Here is a 23869-nt window from a genome sequence, read left to right on the forward strand (position 1 = left end):
GCAGAGATCTGGGACCAGCATGATGAGCGTATCCAAGTGTCGCAGAACTGGAAGGAGGCAAAGAGCGAGGAGACCTAGGAACTCAGGTTCAAGTACCTAATCACTGAGGACTTCATCCCACTTGCGGAGAACAAGATTATAAACCTGCTTTCCCTGGCTGATGAGGACGAGCAATAGGAGGGCCAGCCAGTCGTGCCAGGTGGATTTAATAACGGCCGAAAGAAGCAGCATCCCATGTCTGCAGTGGGCTGCGTGAGGTCCATCAGACAGTACTCTTGGGGTGCCCTGTAACCCCAGCTACACAGTTGAAAGTACGGGTTGACCTTTTTGGAGCTGGATATATCCCCTCCACCTGTGTTTATGTTGGAATTCTCTCATGGTCAAGAACAAGACCCCCCATGTCTTGTGGAAAGGCTCATGCTGTTAAAACAGATTTCTGGAAAGAACATCTACCTGTAAAGTCTGAAAGTCCGGATCTCGGTCCCAGAGTCCTCGGTGGCCTCCAGGTGCCACCGCACGGACCCCAGTGGCCTCTGCTATGCAGCACCCCATGACGGTGGGGGGCCACAATGTCAAACTTCAGTCAGGCTACCCACGTGACAGACGCCTGGGACGGGGCAGCTAGCCCTGGGGTCTGTCCCGAAAGCACCACTGCTAGTGGCCACTCTCCTCCAAGCTGGCCGATCCACGTCTCCTCCGAGCTGGCCAATCCACTGACCAGCGGGCCCGACGCCAAGCTCCCCCTGCAGGGGTCTGCCGGCTGTGCGCTCCGCGGGCTGCTGAAAGGAAAGGAAACTCCAGAATCTTAAGTTCCGAGTGTGAGGTGGTTAGAACAGGAAAAAGGAGTCCAAAATGGTGATAGCTAAAGACAAAGAAGGGAAAGGCCTGCGAAAATAGAAGAAAGGAAGGCCCGCAGGCTGCAGTGAGGACCGCGGGTAAAACACACGCACTCCTGGCTGGCCCATCTTACACGGGGCAGGCCCAGGGGGAGGAGAAAAAGCACAGAAAACGAGGAGCCCAAATTGTGCCGGAGCTTCTCTTCTCTCTGTGTCTTCTGGGTTGGCATGCCCTCACACCTCCAGGATGGCTTTCCTTTGCTTTCTAAGTAAAACTGAGCTGTGACACTGCTCCGTCGCTTCAAACTTTTGTTGCCAGGAGGCAGGACAGAATCAAGGAAATTACACACTCTCCTGACAAGAGTAAGATGGGAGCGAGGGCGGAGTGGAGGTGGGGTGGTCTCCTCCCGATCTCTGACTTCTGGACACGTGCATCCCCCAGCTAGCAGGGTTCTACGCGGCTGACTCGCACCTTCGTGGAGACGCCCGCTGTGGCATTTGTGTGTGCAGTTTTTGTGGTTCTCGCTGTTTTACAGGTTTACTTTGATACCTGGGGAGAAGATAAGGGTTTCCTTGCTGTTGACTACATAAAGGTCTCTTTCCTGCAGACACGACTTCCCGAGAGGTAGGGAGCGCACCTGCTAAGGCTGCAACCGGCGGGAGGGGCCTCCAGCCTCGGGCCCACGGGATGAGGGGCGGGGACCACCCGTTGGAAGAGGCTGGCGGGGCGGTGAGGAAAGGGCCCCGCGGCCTGGCCGGCAGAGAACGGTGCGCTCAGCGAGCTGGGGGTGCTGCCGGCGGGGCTGCGGGCGTGGGGGCAGCTTCAGCAGAGAGTGGGAGCGGGTCCCCGGGGTGCGGCGGCCGGCCGGCTGGCCCGCCCAGGTGGCACCTGTCCGCGGCTGGGAGCAGCTCCCCGCAGGTGGGCCGCGCCGCTTCGCGCATGCCCAGCGAGGCGGGCCGCGCCGGCTCTCTAGACGCACAGACTCCCGGAACCCTGCCGCCGCCGGCCGCAGGCACAGGTTCCTGCACGTGCGGAGGTCTCAGCCCCCAGACTTTCTCTCAGCCTGCGTCATAGCGCTTGGGCTTCTCTGAGGAACGAGGTCAGCGCTACTTGCGCCCCGTCGGTAGCCTTCTTTGAGGCCGGGCTTGCTCTAGCCCGGCTTCCGGCTCAGGCTCCAGTTCCACAGGCGCTGGAGATCAGGCTTGTTTCCCCCGGGGCTCCCTGGAGGCGGGGTGGGAGGTGCGGGACGGCTGCAGGCTGCACTGCCGCCCGGAGGCGGGGGGCGGAGCGTGATGGGCGCGGAAACAGGGATTCCTCCTGCTGCTGCTGCTGCTAAGTCGCTTCCGTCGTGTCCGACTCTGTGCGACCCCCTAGACGGCAGCTCACCAACCTCCAATTTGCAGTCTGCAAGGGCGTGCGGCCGCGCTTGCTGGCTGAAGTCCTCCGGGACCCCTGCTACTGAGAGGTGGAAAGCCCTGCCCTTGCCTTCTTGGCCTGGGGCGGCGTGGTGGGTCAGCAGCTGCCTGGGCCCTTCTGACCATGTACCACCGAGTACCTGGGCAAGGACAAGAAAGAAACAGAACCAACTTCTGGTTATAAAATAAGTGAATAATGGGGATGTGACAATTCAACACGCTGACTAGTTGATACTTTTTGTATACTTAAAGCTGCTACGAGTGTGGCTCTTCTCTTCACAAGAGAAAAACCCAGCTACTTTAAATTCTTTTTCAGGGATGTTTTGGGAATTGATTACTAGCCGATTGCTGCGATCCCTTGTTGGGGTCATGTTTCCAAGATTTTTAAATTTTTTTCCTTAAGTTTCTTGCAGCTGCTGTCCTTCCGTTAGAAGTAGCAGGCACTTCCTCCAGTCTTTACTGGCTTGACTTTAGGAAAGAAATACCTTCCCACTGCTCTACTGGGGATTCTGAGGCTTCCTCAGTCTCTCTGTGGTTACACCTGCATCACACTTCTTGCTGCTGCTTTTGGCAGAATTTCTAAGCTTCTTTCCATCTTGCAGCTCACCAGGTGGGTTGCTGACAGCTTCCCTTTGACTTTCCCAGTGGTGACGCTAAAGCTCAAATTTCTGGTTGCTTCCTGGTCTGCAGATTCTGGCTGATTTTCTGCAATGCTTACTAGCCATCAGCCAAAGCTTATTCTTCCTGCCTTTAAGAGTATGTACAGGGAGCTGGCCACACCAGGGGCCACACCGTTAGGGGCTGTGTGGGTGAGTTGCACAGAGCACTGGGGCTGCCCATGGGCGAGTTGGGAAGAATCACAGTTAAGCCTCCTCCAGTGGCTCTGGGATGGGCTTCCTGATGGTGCACAAGAGGCATTGAACAGTTTCTGGATCCACATCCCTTCAGTGCCCCCTGCCACTCTCCCAGCATCTTCCCTGCCCCAAAGGTGCAGCTCTTGACTCAGTTCTCTGGATGGGGTGAAGAAGAAATGAGCCTCTCACTTGTCTGGGGAATCTTGAGTACTCATTCTCATGCTTTCACTTTCCCCAAGTGAGAAATCATAGTCCAGGGCGATCTCTTTTGGCACTAATGTGTGCTACCTTGGGGGAGGGGTTATGCAGGTAAAGTCAAACTGTCCTTCCTTCCCTTTCCAATGCATCCAAATTCACACATAGGTATTTTTTTTAACCTCCAACAGTTTGATGCAACTACTCAGCTGGATTCCTGGACTTCTGCAAAGGCTCTCTCATCTATGGGTCTAACTGTTTTCTGGGGGGCCATGCTGAAGAGCAGGAGCCAGTTAACAAGGCCTTGCTGGTTCTACCACCAGGACCGAGGTATGTATGCATAGTACCTGAAGCACTTTATGATGGTTGATGAGAACTGGATCCCAGTGACAGTGACATTCTGAACAAACAGAAAACCCAGCACATTCTGGATGTCCTGATTTGATTTGCAGTTGGTTGAACTTTGAATCATAGGAGTGGGATATTCTCATAACCACTGAAATTAACATTCCGTGGATCCTTAAAATCAAAAGAAAACCAAGTTCAGGGTTATTTTTCTGTAGAATAGTCCTATTAGTAATTACTTATAAATAGATTAGATTATCTAAAGTTAAAAAAAGGATATTTGATATTGCTTTTGTGTTTCTTGCCTTTATCACCCTTCGTGGTGCCATACAGACTTGAGTAAAATTGGTAAATATTTTTATAGACTCCCACTGTCATTGATTCAATAGATCTATTAACACTTACTTGGTGTTTATTACTTTTAGTGAGTTTTTGATAGAATGTCATGTTTGATGTAATTCAAAATACTGAATATACTCTTTTTGACTTTTCAAAAAGAAATAGGTTTATTATCACTTTTTAAAGTTTTATTGGAGTATATTTAATTTACAAGGTTGTGTTAGTTTCTGGTGTCCAGCAAAGTGATTCAGTTAAACGTATATTCATTCTTTTTCAGATTCTTTTCTCATGCAGGTTATCGCAAAATAGTGAGTTGGGTTCCCTGAGTTATACCGTAGATCCTTGTTGGTTATCTATCTTATATATGTGCTAAGTCGCTTCAATCTTGTCTGACTCTTTGCGATCCTATGGATTGTAGCCCTCCAGGCTCCTGTCCATGGGATTCTCCAGGCAAGAATACTGGAGTGGGTTGCTATTTCCTTCTCCAATCTTATATATAGTAGTGTGTATATGTTAATCCCAGCCTCCTGATTTATCCCTCCTCGCCACATTTCCCCTTTGATACATTTTGAGTTCATTTTGTGTGTTAGAGAATGTTCTAATTCCATTCTTCCATATGTTGCTGTCCACTCGTTCCGGCTCCAGTTACTGAAGAGACTGTCTTTTCTCCACTGTGTGCCCTTTCTTCCTTCGTCAGAGGTTAGGTGACCACAGGTGTGTGGGTTTATCTCTGGATTCTCTGTATTTTTGTTGTTGTTGTTTTTGCACCAGTATCACACTGTTTTACTACTGTAGCTTTTTAGTATAGTCTGAAGTCAGGGAGCCCAATTCCTCCAGTTCCATTTTTATTTCTCAAGATTGCTTTGGCTATTCGGGATCTTTTGTCTTTCCATACAAATTAAGAAAAAAAAAAAATTGTTCTAGTCCTGTGAGAAATCCCGTTGGTAATTTGATAGGGCTTGCATTGAATCTTTGCATTGCTTTGGGTGGGATAGGCGTTTTCACAGCGTGGAGTTACTGCTTGGAACTGGGTCCTAGTGTCTGTGTGATTTTATTATAGCCCTCCAGAAGTGGAGCCTCTGTTTCCCCCAGTCCTTGGAGCTTCCGCACTCAAGCCCCACTGGCTTTCAAAGTCTGGGTGTTCCTCCTCCTGACTCCAGACCCTCAGGTGGGCCTGATAGGGTTCAGAATTCTCACTCTTGTGGGAGAACTTCTACAATATAATTGTTTTCCAGTGTGAGAGTCACCCACCTGGAGGATATGGGATTTGATTATGCTGTGAAAGCGCCCCTCCCACTGTCTCGTTGTGACTTCTTCATTGTTTTTTGAATGTGAAGTATTCTTTTTTATAAATTCCAGTGGTTGTGTGTGTGTGTGTGATGGTTATTCAGCAGTTAGTTGTGATTTTGGTGTTTTCTGGAGGGGAGACGAGTTTGCGCTCAAGTCATTTAGCGTCACCATCTTTTCTCGGGTAGAGGGCTGCTTTAGTTCGGATGCTTGCTGTCTCTTCTCCGTGTGGCCGTTACCCGCTCGGTGCGGGGTTGCAGTTAGCAGCAGCTCTTCTGCGCTCTGGACGGCAGGCAGCGCCCGGCGCCTGCCCGCGGCTCTCCCGGGCTGCGGCTGCTGCCCGCGCTCCCGGCTTAGCTGGGGCCGCGCTGTGCCTGCCCGTGAGCCTCACAGTCGCAGCCTGTGTTCGCCTCTGGAGCCCATAATGGCCGTGGCAACTTTGAAGAAGATATTTAACTCTCTTGGGAAATTAAAAAAAAAAAAAGATTATGTTGATACCATAAACAGTAGTCCCCAACCTTTTTGGCGCCAGGGCTGACTTCATGGAAGAAAAATTTTCCGTGGGTCAGTGGGAGGGATGGTTTCAGGATGATTTAACTGCATTATATTCGTTGTACACTTTATTTCTATTATTACTACATCAGCTCCACCTCAGATCATCAGGCGTTAGTTCCCAGAGGTTGGGGAGCCCTGCCGTAACATACATTTTCCAAGTGCTTCTGCTAACCAAACAGTGAACTGTTCAGGTATATTCACTGCATGCCTCATTGCAAAGTTGACATATAATATTTAATTCATGAATGAGAGCAAGATATGTCACTTGGAATTCAGTGGTTTTCAGAACAATCTTCACAGAAGACTCGAAACCCTAAGGACTCTGCATTAATCTTAATATGAAATGCAAATAACACATTAGAACGGTTGTTCTGCCTTAGGACAAAATATTTTTGACCTAATGCTAAAATAGGATTTCAGTATAAAAGCAAGAATGAAGGTTCTTAAATAAACACACAACAATAAACTTCATTGATTTTTGCCTGTGCTTTAAATATTTATATATACCATTAGGATGTGATTCAAAATACTAAAATGTATTAGTTCATCTTGTTTCTGCATTTCAGTACATTATGGATGTTCTTTATGTCAACTAAGAGATTACTTTGCCTCTAGTTAATATGCTGTATTATTTTTGTTATAAAGTATGTTAAACTGAGTTATACATATATACATATACTTATATGAAAGTATAGATATTTTTATAATTCATTAAAATGTTATTAAATTCTGATGCCAAGTAAGTTTGTTTTTCCATTAGTACATGCGCCAGTTAGGCTACTTACAGTGGTGACAACACTGAATCTCAAAGTAACTTAAAATCAATTAATTTCTCTCCGAATTGTGGCAGAAATTGCTCTTTTAGGTGACAATTAAAGAGTAATAAAAGCTAACATCCTTCCTCAGTAGCCATCTTAATTGCTTCAAATAACTGCTTAATTTATATGTCTCACTATGAGGTTATTACAAATATTCTGGCCAGTCTGGGTTTCAGGTTCACTTCTCTAGGTTGAGGTAAATTACCTATCAAATGAGTGAGTAGCTTTTCTGAAACATAAAAGATTTTCATTATAAGGAAAAAGGATAATGAATTTTCAGAGTTAATAACACTCAGTTTCCATAGCCTGACTCTGTAGCATTATCGACTTCAGCCTGCCCTTCAGGGATGTGGCTTCAAACTGTATGCATGACCTTTGACCGTCTTGGGAGCTTTGATCTTTTTCAGTCTACTGCTGCTGCTTCCTATACTCAGTAATCTTTGAGGAAGTCTCCTCTAGGTCCCAACATTGAAAGCCCTTCGCTTCCTCCAGAACAGAGAGAGCTGAGTGCTCTGTTGCCTCGATGAAAACCCCTGAGCCCTTCACAGCTCTTAGTATAAGTCTTATCACAACCCTTTCCTTTGGTTTATTTTCTCACTCATATCTTTCCAGATATAGCTTTCAAAATCTCCACATCTAGAGCTCTGTTCTTCAGTAATATTGAATTTTTTAGTTAAAAGAACTATAGGCATTTAACTCTATTTCATTTGACTTCTGAATATGCTCTTCCCTCTGTTAGGATCCACCTATGTGCTTCAATGTCTTCACTAAGCTAACATATATAGTCACTTGTATGATTTTATCATATATCATTTAATCTGAGAAGTGCATTCCTCTGAAATAAAGCTGGCAGCCAGTTGGTCAGCTTTCCCAGTTACATTATAAATTTGATCCTGTGCCTTTTTTCCCAATGTTATATACAAACTTTATAGAATAAGAAGAAAGCACATATTAGGGCCAAGATGTTAAGATGCCTATGAATATGAACACATGCCAAAGTCTGAACTCTGTATACTAAAGTCGAGGGCGAAGGTCTGCATGTTGTCATTAGCAAAAGTTATACTATGAAGGCAGTTTTCAAATTCTGGAAACTATGGGGCTTTCCTATTTCTCATAGTTCTGGTCAATGATATGGTTGCTTTAACTTATAAAACTATGTATATGGATGTATATTTTTCTAGGTATGCCAAAATGTGGTGTGACTCTAAACATTAACAGAATCAAGATAAGTTCTCCTCTTTATTCTTAAAATGCTTCACAGTCTTAGCTCTGTCTGTGTGCTGTTTTTATATCCTCCACAATCCAGTATGAGAGTTTGTTCCCACGTGTTAAAGTTAGTGTCGGTAACTGGATGGCCTCCTGACTTAGAGATAAGTAAATATGCTGACATTTCATGCACTCAGGAGTTAACAAATGTTCCTCAAATTATTGACAGGGTCAGTTGCTCACTCTCCCTTGCAAAAACTTTAGAATAGTAAACCGATTCCTCAGCTGTGCTCAGGGTAAGTATGTTAGTCGCTCAGTTGTGTCCGACTCTTTGTGACCCCGTTGACTGCAGCCAGCCGGGCTCCTCTGGCCATGGAGTTTTCTAGGCAAGAACACGGGAGTGAATTGCCGCTCCCTTCTCCAGGGGCCCTTCCCGGCTCAGGGGCTGGGGCTGGGGCTCCTGCACGACAGGCAGGTCCTTACGGCCAGTTGTTCGGGCACCAGCTCACGTCCGACTCTCTGCCGCACTTACGCCCTTCGGGATACTCATGCTCAGAGACAGGAAAACACAGTAACACAGGTTGGTCATACTTCTTGCTCCACAGTCTTGCTCTGACTGACCATCTGCTGTTACTCAAAACAAGGAAGATGTTTTATTGTTTGTGACTTTTCTTTTTTTTTTCAGAAGCTGGGGTGATTTATAATCAAATTTCAGCAGTCTTAAGGCAAAGGTAGCAACCCACTAGGAGTCAGCATAGAGCACCTCTGAGACCAAGGGTTGCTATCTCACTGCTTCCCAGACGATGCACCTCTTTGAGACGTATCATAAAGCCAGGCATAAACATAGTGAGACCGTGACATTTTTATAGGACTTGACCATAGTGAAAAGATAAACCTTAGTCTTACTTCTGTCGATTTTGTCCTACCCACATTGCATGGAGGCAGCGTGATGATTTGCCTGTAAGATTGAATGAGCGCTGGACTGTTGAATCATATTTCTAACTTAGTGAAGTATAATTAGCATAACTTTATATAGTTCCATGAGTTATGATAAACATACATACTCATGGTTCCATGTGAAAGTGAAAGTTGCCAAGTCGTGTCTAAGTCTTGCAACCCCATGGACTGCCAGGCTCCTCTGTCCATGGACTTCTCTAGGCCAGAATACTGGAGTGGGTAGCTGTTCCCTTCTCCAGGGGATCTTCCCAACCCAGGGATCGAACCCAGGTCTCCCACATTGCAGGCAGATTCTTCACAGCTGAGCCACAGGGGAAGCCCTTACCCACAGTCAAAACATGTAACAGTTTTCATCTCCCCAGAAAGTTCCTGGGTGTCACTTTTCAAGCAACCCTTCCCTAATCCCTGATTCAGACAACATCTTCTGTGACTATAGATTAGTTTTGTCTCCTTTAGAATTTTATATACATGATATATTAATTTCTGGAGGCATCTATAAAAACAAATAGCCACAAACTTGGTGGCTTAAAACAGCAGAGCATGTTTAATTTATAGTTGCTGTGAGTAAATGGTTATCTTAAATAGAAAATACAAAAGATAAATGTAGCAAAATAGATATAAACACCATATACTGAAAAATACTAAACATTGGTAAAAAATAAAAAACAATTCTTATTTCCCTTTTATTTGGGGAATCCATCAGAAGGGTAACCTGAAGGGAAGGGAGAATAATGTGAAGCCTGAGGTTCCACCTGCCATTTGTGGAGGAAGTGGGGATATATGGAAACATGAGAAAGAAGGTGGGTGGCCTTTAGGAGCAAAGACCAGCCCTTTGCTGATCTTTTGAGCTAGCAAGGAAATGGGTCCTTACCACAAGTAAGGAAGGTAAGAAAATTAATCCTGCCAATTGAATCAGTTTGGATCAGATTCCTCCCTAGAGAGTCCAGAAATGAGCACAGACCTAACAGGTATTATAAGCAAAAGAAGAGAGATTTATGGTATGTTAGATATCTGTAGTATAAGGGACAACAGTCAGAAGTTACAGTGTATTTACTTTCCCCTTTTATTCCATGGAAAAGTCAGCGCTTATATTCCAGATGCTGGAGGGAAAAAATAGGCAAAGCAAATGTTGGCTGTTAGTTAGTGCCTTGCCTTCTGATGCACTTTTTCTCACTCAAGAGAGTTGTTCCAAATTTATGCCAATAATGGACACTCTAGATACAAAAGAAAGAAACAGTGCTTGCCTGTGTAAACAAAAGGTTAAAATGAAATAGCAAAAGAAAAGGTAGCTGAACAAAAGTAGCTTCTGGCTAATTTATTTGCATTCTAAAAGGGTTTTTTTTCAAACTGCTTATAATTTAAATTATAGAACTTTTATTTTAAAAAAGTTTTATGTGCCTCATTTTATTGCTGTAGAATTTAGGAAAAAGTAATCAATGATGGCTTACCCAAAATTATAGCTAGAGAGGAGAATACTATAATCTGTAATAGAACCTAGGACCCCTATTTCTCTAAAAGTAAATATCTGTTTCCAATTTTAACAAAATATAAATTACATTTCTATACATTATATTTTGTTAGATAGTTGTATTTATATTCAGTGGTTAATCTGAAAATGTTACTTTAAATTGTATGTTAAAAATGCCAAACATTAATACAAAATATATTAAGGCAGTCTATTAATTGCAAAGTAACAGCCATTCATTTCTCAACACTATGTGATTCTTTTGCTTGCTTATTGAGCCTAGTATTTGACTATAGTGATAAAATGCATTTTAAAAGTTATTATAGTAGTTAGTCATATATATGGAATTTAGAAAGATGGTAATGATAACCCTATATGCAAAACAGAAAAAGAGACACAGAAGTACAGAACAGACTTTTGAACTCTGTGGGAGAAGGCGAGGGTGGGATGTTTCAAAAGAACAGCATGTGTAGTATCTATGGTGAAACAGATCACCAGCCCAGGTGGGATGCATGAGACAAGTGCTCGGGCCTGGTGCACTGGGAAGACCCAGAGGGATCGGGTGGAGAGGGAGGTGGGAGGGGGGATCGGGATGGGGAATACGTGTAAATCTATGGCTGATTCATATCAATGTATGACAAAACCCACTGAAATGTTGTGAAGTAATTAGCTTCCAACTAATTAAAAAAAAAAAACCATAAAAAAAAAGTTATTATAGTAGTTAGTCATGATGCAGCTAGTTTGGAAACGAAACCAGGCGTAAGTGCAGCAGTAATCAGAGTCCAGAGGACTAGTTTAATCTAAAATGAAAATTTTCTCATCTTTCACATTTATTCCAGATTGAACTTACATGGTTAAAGAGTGTATCTAGAGAGTTTCTTTCATTAAAATTAGCATTAATTTTTAAAGATTATTCCTTTATATGACAAGAAGTATCTACTTAGAGACTTCTATAAACCCATATTCGCATCACTGTCAGGATTTATAATTGAAGTGCTTTAAATTTAATTATTGTAATCGCGCTGCACTTGATGGTGTGAGTTGAGCTGACATGGGCTGGTGTACATTTTGTGTCTGCTGATAGTTTCCTGTTTCCAATGCTGCATAATGTCTTGCTTAAGCATAGTTCTTTGGGAAAGTGGACAGAAATATGAAAAGCAAATGGGATAAAGCGAATAGTTAAAAAAGAAAAGAAATGAGGATGAAAACTCTTTACAGAGGAAAAATGAAGCCAATGATTTCTAGACTTCACAGTCTAATTGCTACCATAAGACTGCATAGGTTACAGTAGTCTAGTGTGGGTCACAAACAAATGGAAAGTATTGGTTCGAGCAGACTTACACAGCGTCGTTATTTATGATAAAGAAACATGAGTTTAAAGACCCCTCTAAACAGCGCTGTTCTTTTGCTAAGCGGTGTCGGATTCTTTGTGACCTTTTGGACCACAGTCCGCCAGCGCCTCTGTCTATGGGATTTCCCAGGCAAGAATACTGGAGTGGGTTGCTATTTCCTTCTTCTTAAGAAGGCTTAAATGATGCCCTCAAGCATAGCACTAAATTCTAGGTGAACATTAGTATTAAACATAATATAAAGATGTGCTTAATCAAGGCACTCCAAGTCTTGCATCAAGCATAATAAATATTTTATAATTTGGTAAACTTTGGATTATGCTATTTTGAATATGCCTATCTGATAGACGAAGAATGAGCATGTGAAGAATCTTACATATTTATGATAAAAGCTAACAGGTTTTTTTTTTCTTATTTCTAAATGTTCTAAGAATATCCTTTTTTTTAGAAAATCCTTTACAGATTATTTCATTCATTCCCTTGAAATTCATCTCAAAATTTTCCTGAAATACTACTAACCCTGCGTATCTCAAAATTTTCCTGAAATACTATTAACCCTGCATTTTCCTAAAATATTAAAATTCTTATTTAGTCTTCTATGAAGTTGAGAACACAATATGATGATAAAATAATTGTTTAGTACATGGAGTCCAAAAGTGAAGATATAGTTGAAAAATAAATAGCTGCAGATTTTAATGTTGGTATTTAAAAACATTCCAGATATTTATGCATGCTAAGTCGCTTCAGTCGTGTCCGACTCTTGCGACCCCGTGGACTGTGGCCCGCCAGGCTCCTCTGTCCGTGGGACTCTCCAGGCAAGAACACTGGAGTGGTTGCCGTGCCCTCCTCAGGGATCTTCCCGACCTGGGGATCAAACCTGCGTCTCCTGTGGCTCCTGCACTGCACGCAGATATTTTCCCGCTGAGCCACTAGGGAAGCCCGAGATATTTGTAGCATGAGTTTCACCAAGACACTCGTCAAATAATGAATACAATTTAGCATTATATAGGAGGTTTCCATTCTTCACTATTATCACCATATTTGGTGGAGAAGGCAGCATAATAGAATAGTTTGTGGGACTTGGCATCAGTGAGATCTCTATTGGTATCTCATTTCTGTGTTTTATTGACTTTTTGAACTTGATGTTACTTATACTCTCGGGAAACCTGTCTCCTCAAATGCAAACCTTGGTTAATCAAGACTGGGTTATATGGAGGATTAAATATGTGAAGGAAATGGTATGTGAAATGGTGTCTATTTTCTTTCCTATTACTTTCTTCATTGGGATAAGGAACCCTTGTAAATCTGAGAAAGGATGTACCCTTTTAATTTATGTGGCCCTTAACACAATTTTTATAATTATATGCCTTGAGAAAACAAAGGGAATATTAGGAATAATAAGTCAGAGCATTCACTTAATGGCTAAATGAAAATTACCCTTTCCCCAACATTGGAATACTTGAATCAAAAGGATTCAACTGCAGACTTGTAATATATGAGTATTCTGGACCCTGCTGAAGCCTCTTAACTGAATGTGGGAGGATCAAGTGACCAGAAGCTGCTTGTTAATCAAACTGCCGAACTCTCAAACTCTGAAGTAGGTGGCTCATGGGAAAAAAGCTAGACGGGGATCTAAGATAGATGCCAGGAAACAAAATTTGAAATGACTAGCTATGTTGATTCTGTTTCTTATGACTCCTGATATCAAGCTCAGATAGTTAACATTTGTTTGGAGCAAACATTCTCAAATATTTATTTTCAAACTAATCATTTGTGAGGACTTGTCATACATTGTAAAACAACTGCCAAAGTGCTGAATAAAAGCCATAATTAATCAGGCAAACATCTAAATATTTATCAAGGTTCTGACATAAGTGCAAGTTTATGTTTGGGGACCATTGTCTAGAATAGAGAATGACTTTGCCAAGAAACAAATTTGTAGCTTGTATCCAACTGAATAATATATTGCAAGTAATTGACCCCTCACATCTTAGGGCAAGTCTTCACATGAATAATGAAACTTCTCAGGAATCCAGTAGCTGATATACTCATACTTATTAATTTCTATACTTTTACAAATATTATTATAGTACATGGGGTATGGGATTGTTAGCATATTAAATTTTGAAAAGACATTGTAGATGATAGATTGCTCAGCTCATTGACCCTGCACAAGAGGAAAAAATTTAGAAGCCTCGCCAGGAAGGTATGATTTGGTTCCTTGGAGTATATTTACAGAAGGCTGAAGAATGTATTTGTATAAGACAGAAAAAATATAGCCTAACTAAATCTGTTTGAAAACATTTGACTGCAAAAGAACAGTTTCAAATGTATTCTATATTAAGTTTGCAAAATAAAAGAGAGCTTAGAATAAAGTATATGTTTAGAAACCTTGACATATTTAATTTCCATTTAAGAAACAAAGGTATTGCTACTCCTGATTTGGGACATAAAACAATCTTGAAAAATATTGGAAAAAATTATTCTTCAACTAATCATGAGTTCTATGACTCTCATTGGTGATCAAATTTTAGGGTAGGACGATCTACTTTTTAAATTAATATTTAATAATATGGAGCCCAAATGAATTAAAAACTAATAGTATCATTGCTGTGTCAAATGGGTTCCATGGTTAGTTAATTGTTGGGTTTCCCCTTTTTTATGTAAAACAGATATGTAAAATAGGAAAGAGTCCAGCTTTTGTTGGTGTTAAAGTAAAAGTCACTCCGTCGTGTCTGACTCTTTGCGACCCCATGAACTATGCACTCCATGGAGTCTTCCAGTATTCTATACTGGAATGGGTAGCCTTTCCCTTCTCCAGGGGATCTTCCCAACCCAGGGGTCGAACCCAGGTCTCCCACATTGCAGGCAGATTCTTTACCAGCTAAGCCACAAGGGAAGCCTTGGTTGGTGTAACTCAAGAGTTGTTGTTGTTCAGTAGCTAAGTTGTGTCTGACTCTTTGCAACCTCGTGGACTGCAGGACTCCGGGCTTCCTTGTCCTTCACTATCTCCTAGAGTTTTCTGGAATTGGTTTAAACTCATGTCCATTGAGTCAGTGATGCCATCCAACCATTTCATCCTCTGTCCCCGCCTTCTGTTCCTGCCTACAATCTTTCCCAGAATCAGAGTCTTTTCCAATGAGTTGGCTCTTTGCATCAGGTGGTCAAAGTATTGGAACTTCAGCATCAGTCCTTCCAATAGAAGGAGTCAAGAGTTAGGGAACAGAAACAAGTGCCTACTCCCTTACCCCTCTCTGTTAGAGGGATGAGAATAGTTTGAAATCTACCCAGCTTGTATTAAAAGAGTACATTAAATACAAATACACAAATACATGCTTGCTATTTGAGAACAATAGAAACAACTGTTTTAGTATTGAGCAGAGACTAAGGAATTCTAGGATGTATGTATGTTTAAGTGCTCACAGGTGTTTGTAATGTGATTCTTATATATTTGTAAATTTTGGTAGAACACCTGAAGCTCTATTATAGGATCATTTCACTTAACTAATAAGTAAATCTTCATAACATCTGTGTTTCATCATAGGTTGCATATTCAGTTATTCATTTCTTATTTGGTTCCCTGGGTTGTAAGTGAAAAATAATGATAATAATATGTATTTCTGAGAATTGCCTAGAAAAGCAAGATACTCTCCTTGCGAGATACGAAAATGAAATGGAAAAGCAAAGCTTCTTGGCTAGAATCTACAAGGTTTTGATAAGTCTCCTTGTGACTCAGAAAGCTCATGCTCTATATAGAAATAGAGAAATTCTTTCATAAAATGTTCTAGCCTGCACATATAGTTGTTTATAGCTTAAAAAGAATTTATGAGAGTTAAAAATATAATGTGTATTATGAAGAAGTCCACAGGAAATATGTGACTCTAATGCAAATATAATTTAGGAAGAAGCCAGAAGCCTGTTAAAAAAAAAGAAGAAGAAGAATCTTTCTATGGAGCCACAAGTGCTGCAGGTAGCAGCACAGTACTTGAAGCAACCAAATCTATGAGCAAAGATTGGTTCAAGACTTTTAAGAACCATTTTAATTTGCATAATGTGAAGTTAATAGAAAAGGAGGTGTCAGTTGAATATGTAACTGAGAAAGTATTCCCTACTAAGGTAGAAATCTAACACACAGAGATGAGCCATAGGCAGAGGAAATTTCAGTTACAATTAAATCATTCAAAAGTGGAAGAAAATCTGTTTCTACATATATATTCACGCTGTTTGCAGTGAGCACGTAGTTCATAGGATACAGGAGCAAGTTTTAGGTTTGACAGTTGGGCTCATAATTAATACAACTATACTAATCATACATTAAATTACAGAATATTGTTTATTTTACAAGAAAATATTAATTTGATATCAACTCAATTCAATTAAATCAAATTAATATTTCCTGCCTTGCTTTTTGAAACAGTTTGTGTTTCTTAGAATATTTTATGAGAGCCTGTGAATGTATTAGTGATTTTCACAAATGTGGGTATCTGCAAAGGTCTTGTAAAATATTACTAATATTGCCAGCTGTTCATTCCTTTAAGATAATAAATAGAAGACTTTTATTTTAAATAATAGATATTATTTTATGTAAATTTTCTGTATAAAAAATATGACTTTCAGAAGGATGACAGAAGCTTTCAGTCTCCTAATTGTGTTATGGATATGGACTTTCCTTTAACTTTTTCCACTAAAGAACTTTACTAGTCTAATGATTATTTGAGTTGTCTGGTTAAAGTTTTGTTTTTTGTTTTTTTTTTCTCCCTGTGAAACATGGAAGCCTATATACCTATTCTCGGTCTGAGGAGATCATTTCAACTTCAGTATACATCAGAATACTTTAGACCTATGCTGTGGTACCTATTATTCTTCCAAATCTTAGTGGTTAGACAAACCAAAAGTATATTTCTTGCTCATTCTAATTGCAATGCAGTTTCAGATATTTCTTAGCAAAATATGTCTTCCATGTGGAAGCTCAATGGAAGTTCAAATAATTTCCATTTTATGACTCCACTCTTTAGAGGTAAAGCCTTATCCATTATCATCTTTGCAGGGGAGGAGTAAGAGAATAGAACTCTGTGATGACTTGTATTCTGTCTTAGCCTAGAAAAAACATGTTTCTCCCACTCATTTTAATGATGAGAAATAATCACATGACCTTGTCTAATTAAAATAAATATCATACTGCAGTCTCTTTTGTACAAGAAAAGGAAAAATAAATATAACAATGAAAACTAGCAATCTCTACCTCAAAAATTTAGCTGAAATTTAGTGTTTTTTGGCTTAAGAAAGTAAAATAAGTCAAATACTAGGGAAATGACATGAAGAACTAGATAAAATTATTGTTTATAGTATCATTTACTTTACTTACCATAGTTAATTTGTAAACCAATGAGGGGGAATATCCTATTTTAAAGAAAATATTGGATAGCATAGCAATTGCCTCCTAAATATAAAGTTTTTCCACATGACTTCCACTTATAATGCATGCCTAGAACATAATTAGGAGACGCAGTTTCTAAAAAGTCCAATTTACGTATAGAAGAAAACATCCCAAACCAATGTAGCCCACTCTGTAACCCTTTTTCTAAGTGGGGTAACAGGAACATTATCTGTGAAACGGACTGAGCAACAGAACCCTCACAGTAGGAGACACGGATAGCACACAGTTCAAGGAGAAAGTCTGACCCCAGTGACGGAAAAGCTGGGACATGTAAGCGCCTGTGGGTCAGAACAGTGGCTATTGGGGAACCAGAAGGAAAGACTGGGCCATGCGTGCAGTCAAAGGTAAAAATGTGAGAACGTCCTGAGGGGATGAGAGAGGTCACTTTAAGAGGAGGCATTATTGGAAACTTGGTAGTGAAGAGATGAAGAGGGGGGAAGCAGTGACAAATATGGAGCTTTCAGAAACACTAATATCACAGCATCGGAAGAGATGCTATATCTCCTTACCTCCAATGCAAATACAGGAAAAAGTCAGCAATTAGTAAAGAAGCCTCACTGTGCTGTACAAATATGGTAAACTTGAATGAAGAATCTTGGCAAGCCATTCAAAGCACTCAGCCTCATCTGTATACAGTTTGCTATAATTAATGTTTAAGAACAATAAAAGGCACTTTAAAATATACAGAAAAAGTCACATAGCATCCACTTTAAATCTACTACAAGGAGAAAGTGACTGTCAAAACCTTTCAGTAGATGAAACACACCAGCCACAGTTATGAGGCAGAAGAAAATTATAATACAACTCTATAAAAAATAACATTAAATAAGCAGTGGTAAAAATGAAGGAACACTATGAATCAGAGTCAACAACTCAGAGTATAATTGGTTCATAAATAAGCTTAAAAACAGGGAACATGGATTAATCTTAATGTACTGAGCTAAAGAAGCCAGTGGCAAAAGACAACATGTTGTATGTTTCCATATACATGAAATGTCCAGAATAGGCAAAGTTTTAGAGATGGGAAGTAGACTAATGGTTATCTGGGGCCAGAGATGGATGGCAGGTAACTCTTAATGCACATTTTTTGTGTGTATGGAACAGTTAAATGTTCTGAATTTATATTCTGGTGATGATTGAAGAATTCTATGAACATTCTAAAAACCATTGAATTACACACTTTACATTTGTGAATTTTTTAGTATATGGGTTATTTCTTTTTAAAATTCTGTAATAATTAATATTACAGTATAATGATTTATTAACATATCTGCCTTCCAAACTACATGTGAGTTCTTCAGCATCAAGGACCATTTGTTGGAATTTATTTCTGCATATCCCAGAGTCTATTGCTCAGTGCTTGGCATATAGCATTGTTGGCTAAAGGGTGTATTATCTCTTCAGACTATAACGTACACACACACACAAATTTGAAATCAGATTGTCTGAGAAAAAAATCCAAAGAAAAGATAAAAACAAAAACTGATTTTAAAAATTATCAAGGGAGAATAAGTTGAAAGTATATTAAGGGAACTTGAGGAAAGGAATAAAAAAAAGAAGATAATTACATACAATAGGAGAGGAAAAACATGAGAGATAGCCATAGTTTTGAAACGTAGGGAGCAAAGACTCATCATAAGTATCATGAGAATATCTGTGAAGAAAATGCAAGAATAAGACTGAACTAATGTTCAGAATTATAATCAAGGAAATGTCTCTAGAATTCAAAGATAACTAAAATCAGCATTTTAAAAGGATTCACTTCAGCTCTTGTTAAATTTGACTCAAAATGATGAATGTTGACATAAATGTGTGTAACTAATAGATTAAAAGATAAAGCAACCGAAATCTGTTAATCTTCCAGGTAAAACGACTAAGTACTTACAAAAGAAAGAGAAGAAGGATGATACATGTAGTAACAAGCAAGCCACGTGATAATGACACAGAAATGTCCATTAAGGTCAGTGAGGTGTTCGTCCCTTACTATTACTGCATTATCATCAATTTCTCCTCCTGTGTCTGTTAGTATTTGCTTTATATACAACATCTCTGTGTAGACTGTGTGCGCACAGTGGTTTTGGCGTGAGGGTTTCGTTTGGTAGGACACAAGCTAGGTCTTTCCCAAGGGTGTGCTGTCCATTACCCTCTTGCTAGGAGACGTGGTTTTCATTGGAGTGTCTGATTTCTGATTTCAGGTGTGATGCAAGGCTTCCTTTTTGCTCCATGACTGACCCTGCCCTGTCACGGGGGCCGTCTGCTTCCCAGTTGTTGGAAGCAAACCCCTGAGGGTCAGGTTCAGCCATGCTCCCCTGCCCTTGAGTGTGCATCCTGCCCCCAAGAAGGTAATTGTGGAAGCAGGTGAGGTCCCTGCCATCAGAGACGACTTATGTACTGCCTGGATAGGCACCTGCAGTTCCATCCATAAGAAGCCCAAGGTCACACGCCTTTCTCTAGTTTTTTTTTTTTTTTTCTCTCTTTTTTTTTTTCTCTCTCTCTAGTTTGTTAATCCCAGATCCGGTGCAGGACATAGGAACTGAGGTGGCTGCTCTGCCACCAGAAATTTGGGCTGCCCCTCTGGTCGTCTTCTCCCAGGACCTGTCTGCCCCAAATGTGGTGCTCATCTGCAAAGTGTAAAGGCAGATCTGGAGTGCTCTCACTGGGAAAGAAGTTGCTGCATATGCCCAAGTGTGCAAACAGTGGCCACTGTTGCCCTTCCTAGATCACATGATAGGCCTCCCAGGCTGTCTCTGTGAAGCTAGGTTGAGTCCTCTCCCAGGACCTGTCTGCCCAATATTCAGCACTTACCAGCCTTGCACTGCTGTGGTACCCCGGTGTGCACTCTGACTACACAGGATCACACTCAAGGCCTCCATCGTCCGTCTCTGCATAGCTAGGCTAGATGATTTCTCAGGGCTTGGTGGGCCCAGATTTTGCACCAGGCTGTGTTGTACAGTGAGCAGGGCCAGTGTGTTTACTCCATTTGGATTGAGAATTGCAGTGAGGGGGCAGTCACCATCATACAAGGATTTCTCTGCCTTGATTGTTGGCAAGCCAGTGTATGCACATACCTCACAAGTAGGATCTAGGGTTCTCCTGTCCTTCTCTTTGTCCTTGCTTTTATCCCAGTAGGTAAGGGGGCTTGTCACTTCCATGCAGGACCCTAGGACCAGGATGCCAGATCATGACTTGACCTACTTGCTCCCCAGGATGGGAGTTCAGCCATGTGGATCTTCTCTTCCTTTCATATTTCTCCCAAAGATTTAGTTCCCAATAAAATGCCTCTTTTCGCCCATCCTGCCCAGTTACATGGAGATCTTTTCTGCAGCTTTGTTGTACAGAAATTCTTCTGTCAGTTTCCAATTAATTTTCCATGAGAATTTTTTCCCACTTGTACGTGAATTTTGTTTGTTTGTAGGAGGATGTGAGCTCCGTGTCCTCTTGCATCTCGACCCGCATCTGTGAAATCAAGAGACTCACTTTATATTTAAGCCATGCATAGGTTGAAGGTGAAAGAATGGAGCAAGATATTTCATGCAAATAGTAACCAAATGAGATTAGATGTAGCTATAATCAGGAAAAAAAAAAAAAACTTTAAGTAAAAAACTGTTTCCAGAGAGAAAAAAGGATACTGTGTATAAAATGATCAATTATATAAAAGGATCAGTCCATCAAGGAGATACAAAAATTATATGCGTAGCAAATATCAGAAGTCCTAAATATATGAAAAAAACATTGACAGAATTGAAGAGAGAAGTGTACAGTTCTAGAATAATAGTAGTAAACTTCAGTATCCTAGTTTGAATCATAGAAAAACTGGACAAAAGATCAGTAAGGAAACAGAAGATTTGAATAACATTATGGAAAAATTGGACATAATAAACATTATAGAGCATGCCTTGCAACCACAGAATGATACACAGTGTGCAAGATGAACCAAATGTTAGGTCACTAAATCTTAATGTATAAATGATTGAAATCAAAGTATCTTTTCTGTTCTCAGTGGAATAAAACTAGACATAAACTGAAATGTGTGGGAAACTAGAAAAGTTGCAAGTATGTATTAATAGAAATTTAAAATGCATAGTCTTAACCAGTGGATGAAGGAAGAAATCACAAGAGAAATTTTTTAAAATCATGAGATAAAAGAAAATGAAAATAAAACATATAGAAACTTCCAGGATGCAATGAAAACAGGGATGGATATTGATAGCTGTAAATGCTTACATTAACAAAATCAACAACATAAGTTTATACATAGAATAACTGCAAACGGGACAAACTAAACTAAATCCTTGCAAAGGGAAGGAAACAATAAAACACAGATCAATAAAAAATGAAAATAGAAAAACAAAATTAAACTGAGATTTGATTCTACAAAATGATCAACAAAAATGACAAACTTTAGGAGAAAAGAAGATGCAAATAACTAAATTCAGAAGTGAAAAGGGAAATTACTACTGATTTTGTAGAAATGAAAAGGACTAAAAAAGAGTGCTATCAATGAGTTCAGTTCAGTCACTCAGTCGTGTCCGACTCTTTGCGACCCCATGAACCGCAGCACGCCAGGCCTCCCTGTCCATCACCAACTCCTGGAGTTTACTCAAACCCATGTCCATTGAATCGGTGATGCCATCCAGCCATCTCATCCTCTGTCGTCCCCTTCTCCTCCTGCCCCCAATCCCTCCCAGCATCAGGGTCTTTTCCAATGAATCAGCTCTTTGCATCAGGTGGCCAAAGTACTGGAGTTTCAGCTACAGCATCAGTCCTTCCAATGAACACCCAGGACTGATCTCCTTTAGGATGGACTGGTTGGATCTCCTTGCAGTCCAAGGGATTCTCAGAGTCTTCTCCAACACCACAGTTCAAAAGCATCAATTTTTCAATGCTCAGCTTTCTTCACAGTCCAACTCACATCCATACATGACCACTGGAAAAACCATAGCCTTGACCAGGCGGACCTTTGTTGGCAAAGTAATGTCTCTGCTTTTTAATATGCTGTCTAGGTTACCACTACATAAAAGGAAGGGCTTGGAAAGGCACAGCAGTCCCTGAATCACAGCAGTAATAAATCATTGCTGGACCCAGCGTGGGAAATCTCCCAGCCTTGGCACAACAGGAGCCTGACTCTGTCTTGTGAGAGCAACTCATCAGTACACTGTACTCCAAAGCCTTCTCAAGCCATCCTGTGGGACTGTTCCTTTTACTTTATTATCCATATATATATCCATATGTGGATATATATGGATGGTTATATCCATCCATATACATTATTATCCATATATCCATTTATATATATATATATATAAAGTGACTTCTAGGGTATGTCTTTCTTTGGCAGTTGCCAAACTTTTAGGGTTTATTTCTTACACATTCAAATTTGGAGGTGGAATATTGATTTAGGATTAAAATAAGCAATTCATTTTTTAATTGGCTTTGATGTATTGACAAGAAAATTCCTCAAAGACTCTGAGCTTCAGATCCATGTAATGTACCAGGAACCACCTAACCATATACAAAATTCTTTCCTAATGCTAATCCTAAATTCTTTATTCTCTCTCTCTCAATGCCAAATACATTTGAAAACATCAAGGTTATCTGATATAATAGGCCTATCTAAGTTAGAAAAACTCTTAATCTGATCTTTACACAAGGCTGTGTGATTTTGTTTCCCTGAGAATCTGCTGCTCAAATTTATTGCTTGAATGTGACTGTTAGAAATCCAGAAACAGAATTTTCCAAACTTTTGAGAGTCTCTTCATAGCAGAATTCTTTGTTTTCTTTGGTCTTATCTATTTTATAACATATCTTCTAGAGGTAGAAAATAAAAATAAATTCATATATCATTTTAATTTTCACATTTCCTAGAACTGCAACTTAGTGCCATGTGGTCAGTGTACTAACTTATCAAGGGCAACAGCTTTGAATGAGATATTGCCACTGCCTAAGGAGTTGACATGTTTATGAGCTGTGATATAAATTTCTTAGATACATATCTGATTGCTAAGTCAATTCCACATCGTTTATGATTGTACTGTAAAAACATTTCACTTCAATTTACCATTTTTGTACTGATTAAGAAGGCACTATTGCTTTATAACAGACAAAAATGTGTGATGGCATAGTCATAACAGGAGTTCATTTTAAGCTCATATGAAGTTCGTTTATGTCTTCAATCTATTGATCCTTCTCATCCAAGACATGACCAAACACCAAACTCATTCTGTTGTGATGGAAGATACCTATACTGTCCTTACCATGTGTCTTTCAGAGCCACCGTACCTATTTAATCTTGTAAACAGTACAAAGAGAAGGAGAATAGAAAGCAATTCCGGGCCCGTTTTTATGGTCACACGTGGCCACGTCCCTTGTGATCACATTCTGTTGGTCCAGATTCTTCAAGCCACATGCTGTTGTTACTTGTGCTTAGCATTAGGCCTGAAGCGGCGTGAGGGTTTTCTGTGTTCCTGTTCCGCTTTCTGCTTTCAGCAGCTTCTGCGTGGCGGCGCGTGTGCATAGAGACAGGTCGTCTTTGCATGCTCTGTCCTGCAGCAGCACGCAACATTTCTCCTGGCCCACCGTCATCTTAGTGAGGGCCCATGTACCTAGGATATGGGGACAGATAGCACTGTGTGTGAATATTGGATCAATGTTTTTTCTTTTTTCTCTCACTAGACTATGTTGTTCACAAGGATGTACTTTTGTTTAATCTTATTTTCCTAATACTAATAGCACTCTCAGAAGCAAGCCCTCAAATAATGATCAAATCAATCAGTAAATGCCAAAGGGACAAAATAGGCAACATCAGTAAGA

General features: G+C 40.6%; 1 protein-coding gene across 1 annotated transcript in view; it reads left to right on the forward strand.

Moving 5' to 3' along the window:
* The first annotated feature begins 1524 nt into the window (after positions 1-1524).
* LOC122422004 overlaps positions 1525-23869 on the forward strand; it is a 111316-nt gene continuing 88971 nt past the window's right edge. Inside the window, exons 1-3 of the mRNA XM_043438179.1 lie at positions 1525-1755; positions 1811-1936; positions 3493-3631. Of these exons, the coding sequence (XP_043294114.1) occupies positions 1525-1755; positions 1811-1936; positions 3493-3631 (496 nt within the window). The remainder of the gene's footprint in view (positions 1756-1810; positions 1937-3492; positions 3632-23869) is intronic.

This window comes from Cervus canadensis, chromosome 19 (genome assembly GCF_019320065.1).
Source record: "Cervus canadensis isolate Bull #8, Minnesota chromosome 19, ASM1932006v1, whole genome shotgun sequence".
Classification (NCBI taxonomy): domain Eukaryota; kingdom Metazoa; phylum Chordata; class Mammalia; order Artiodactyla; family Cervidae; genus Cervus; species Cervus canadensis.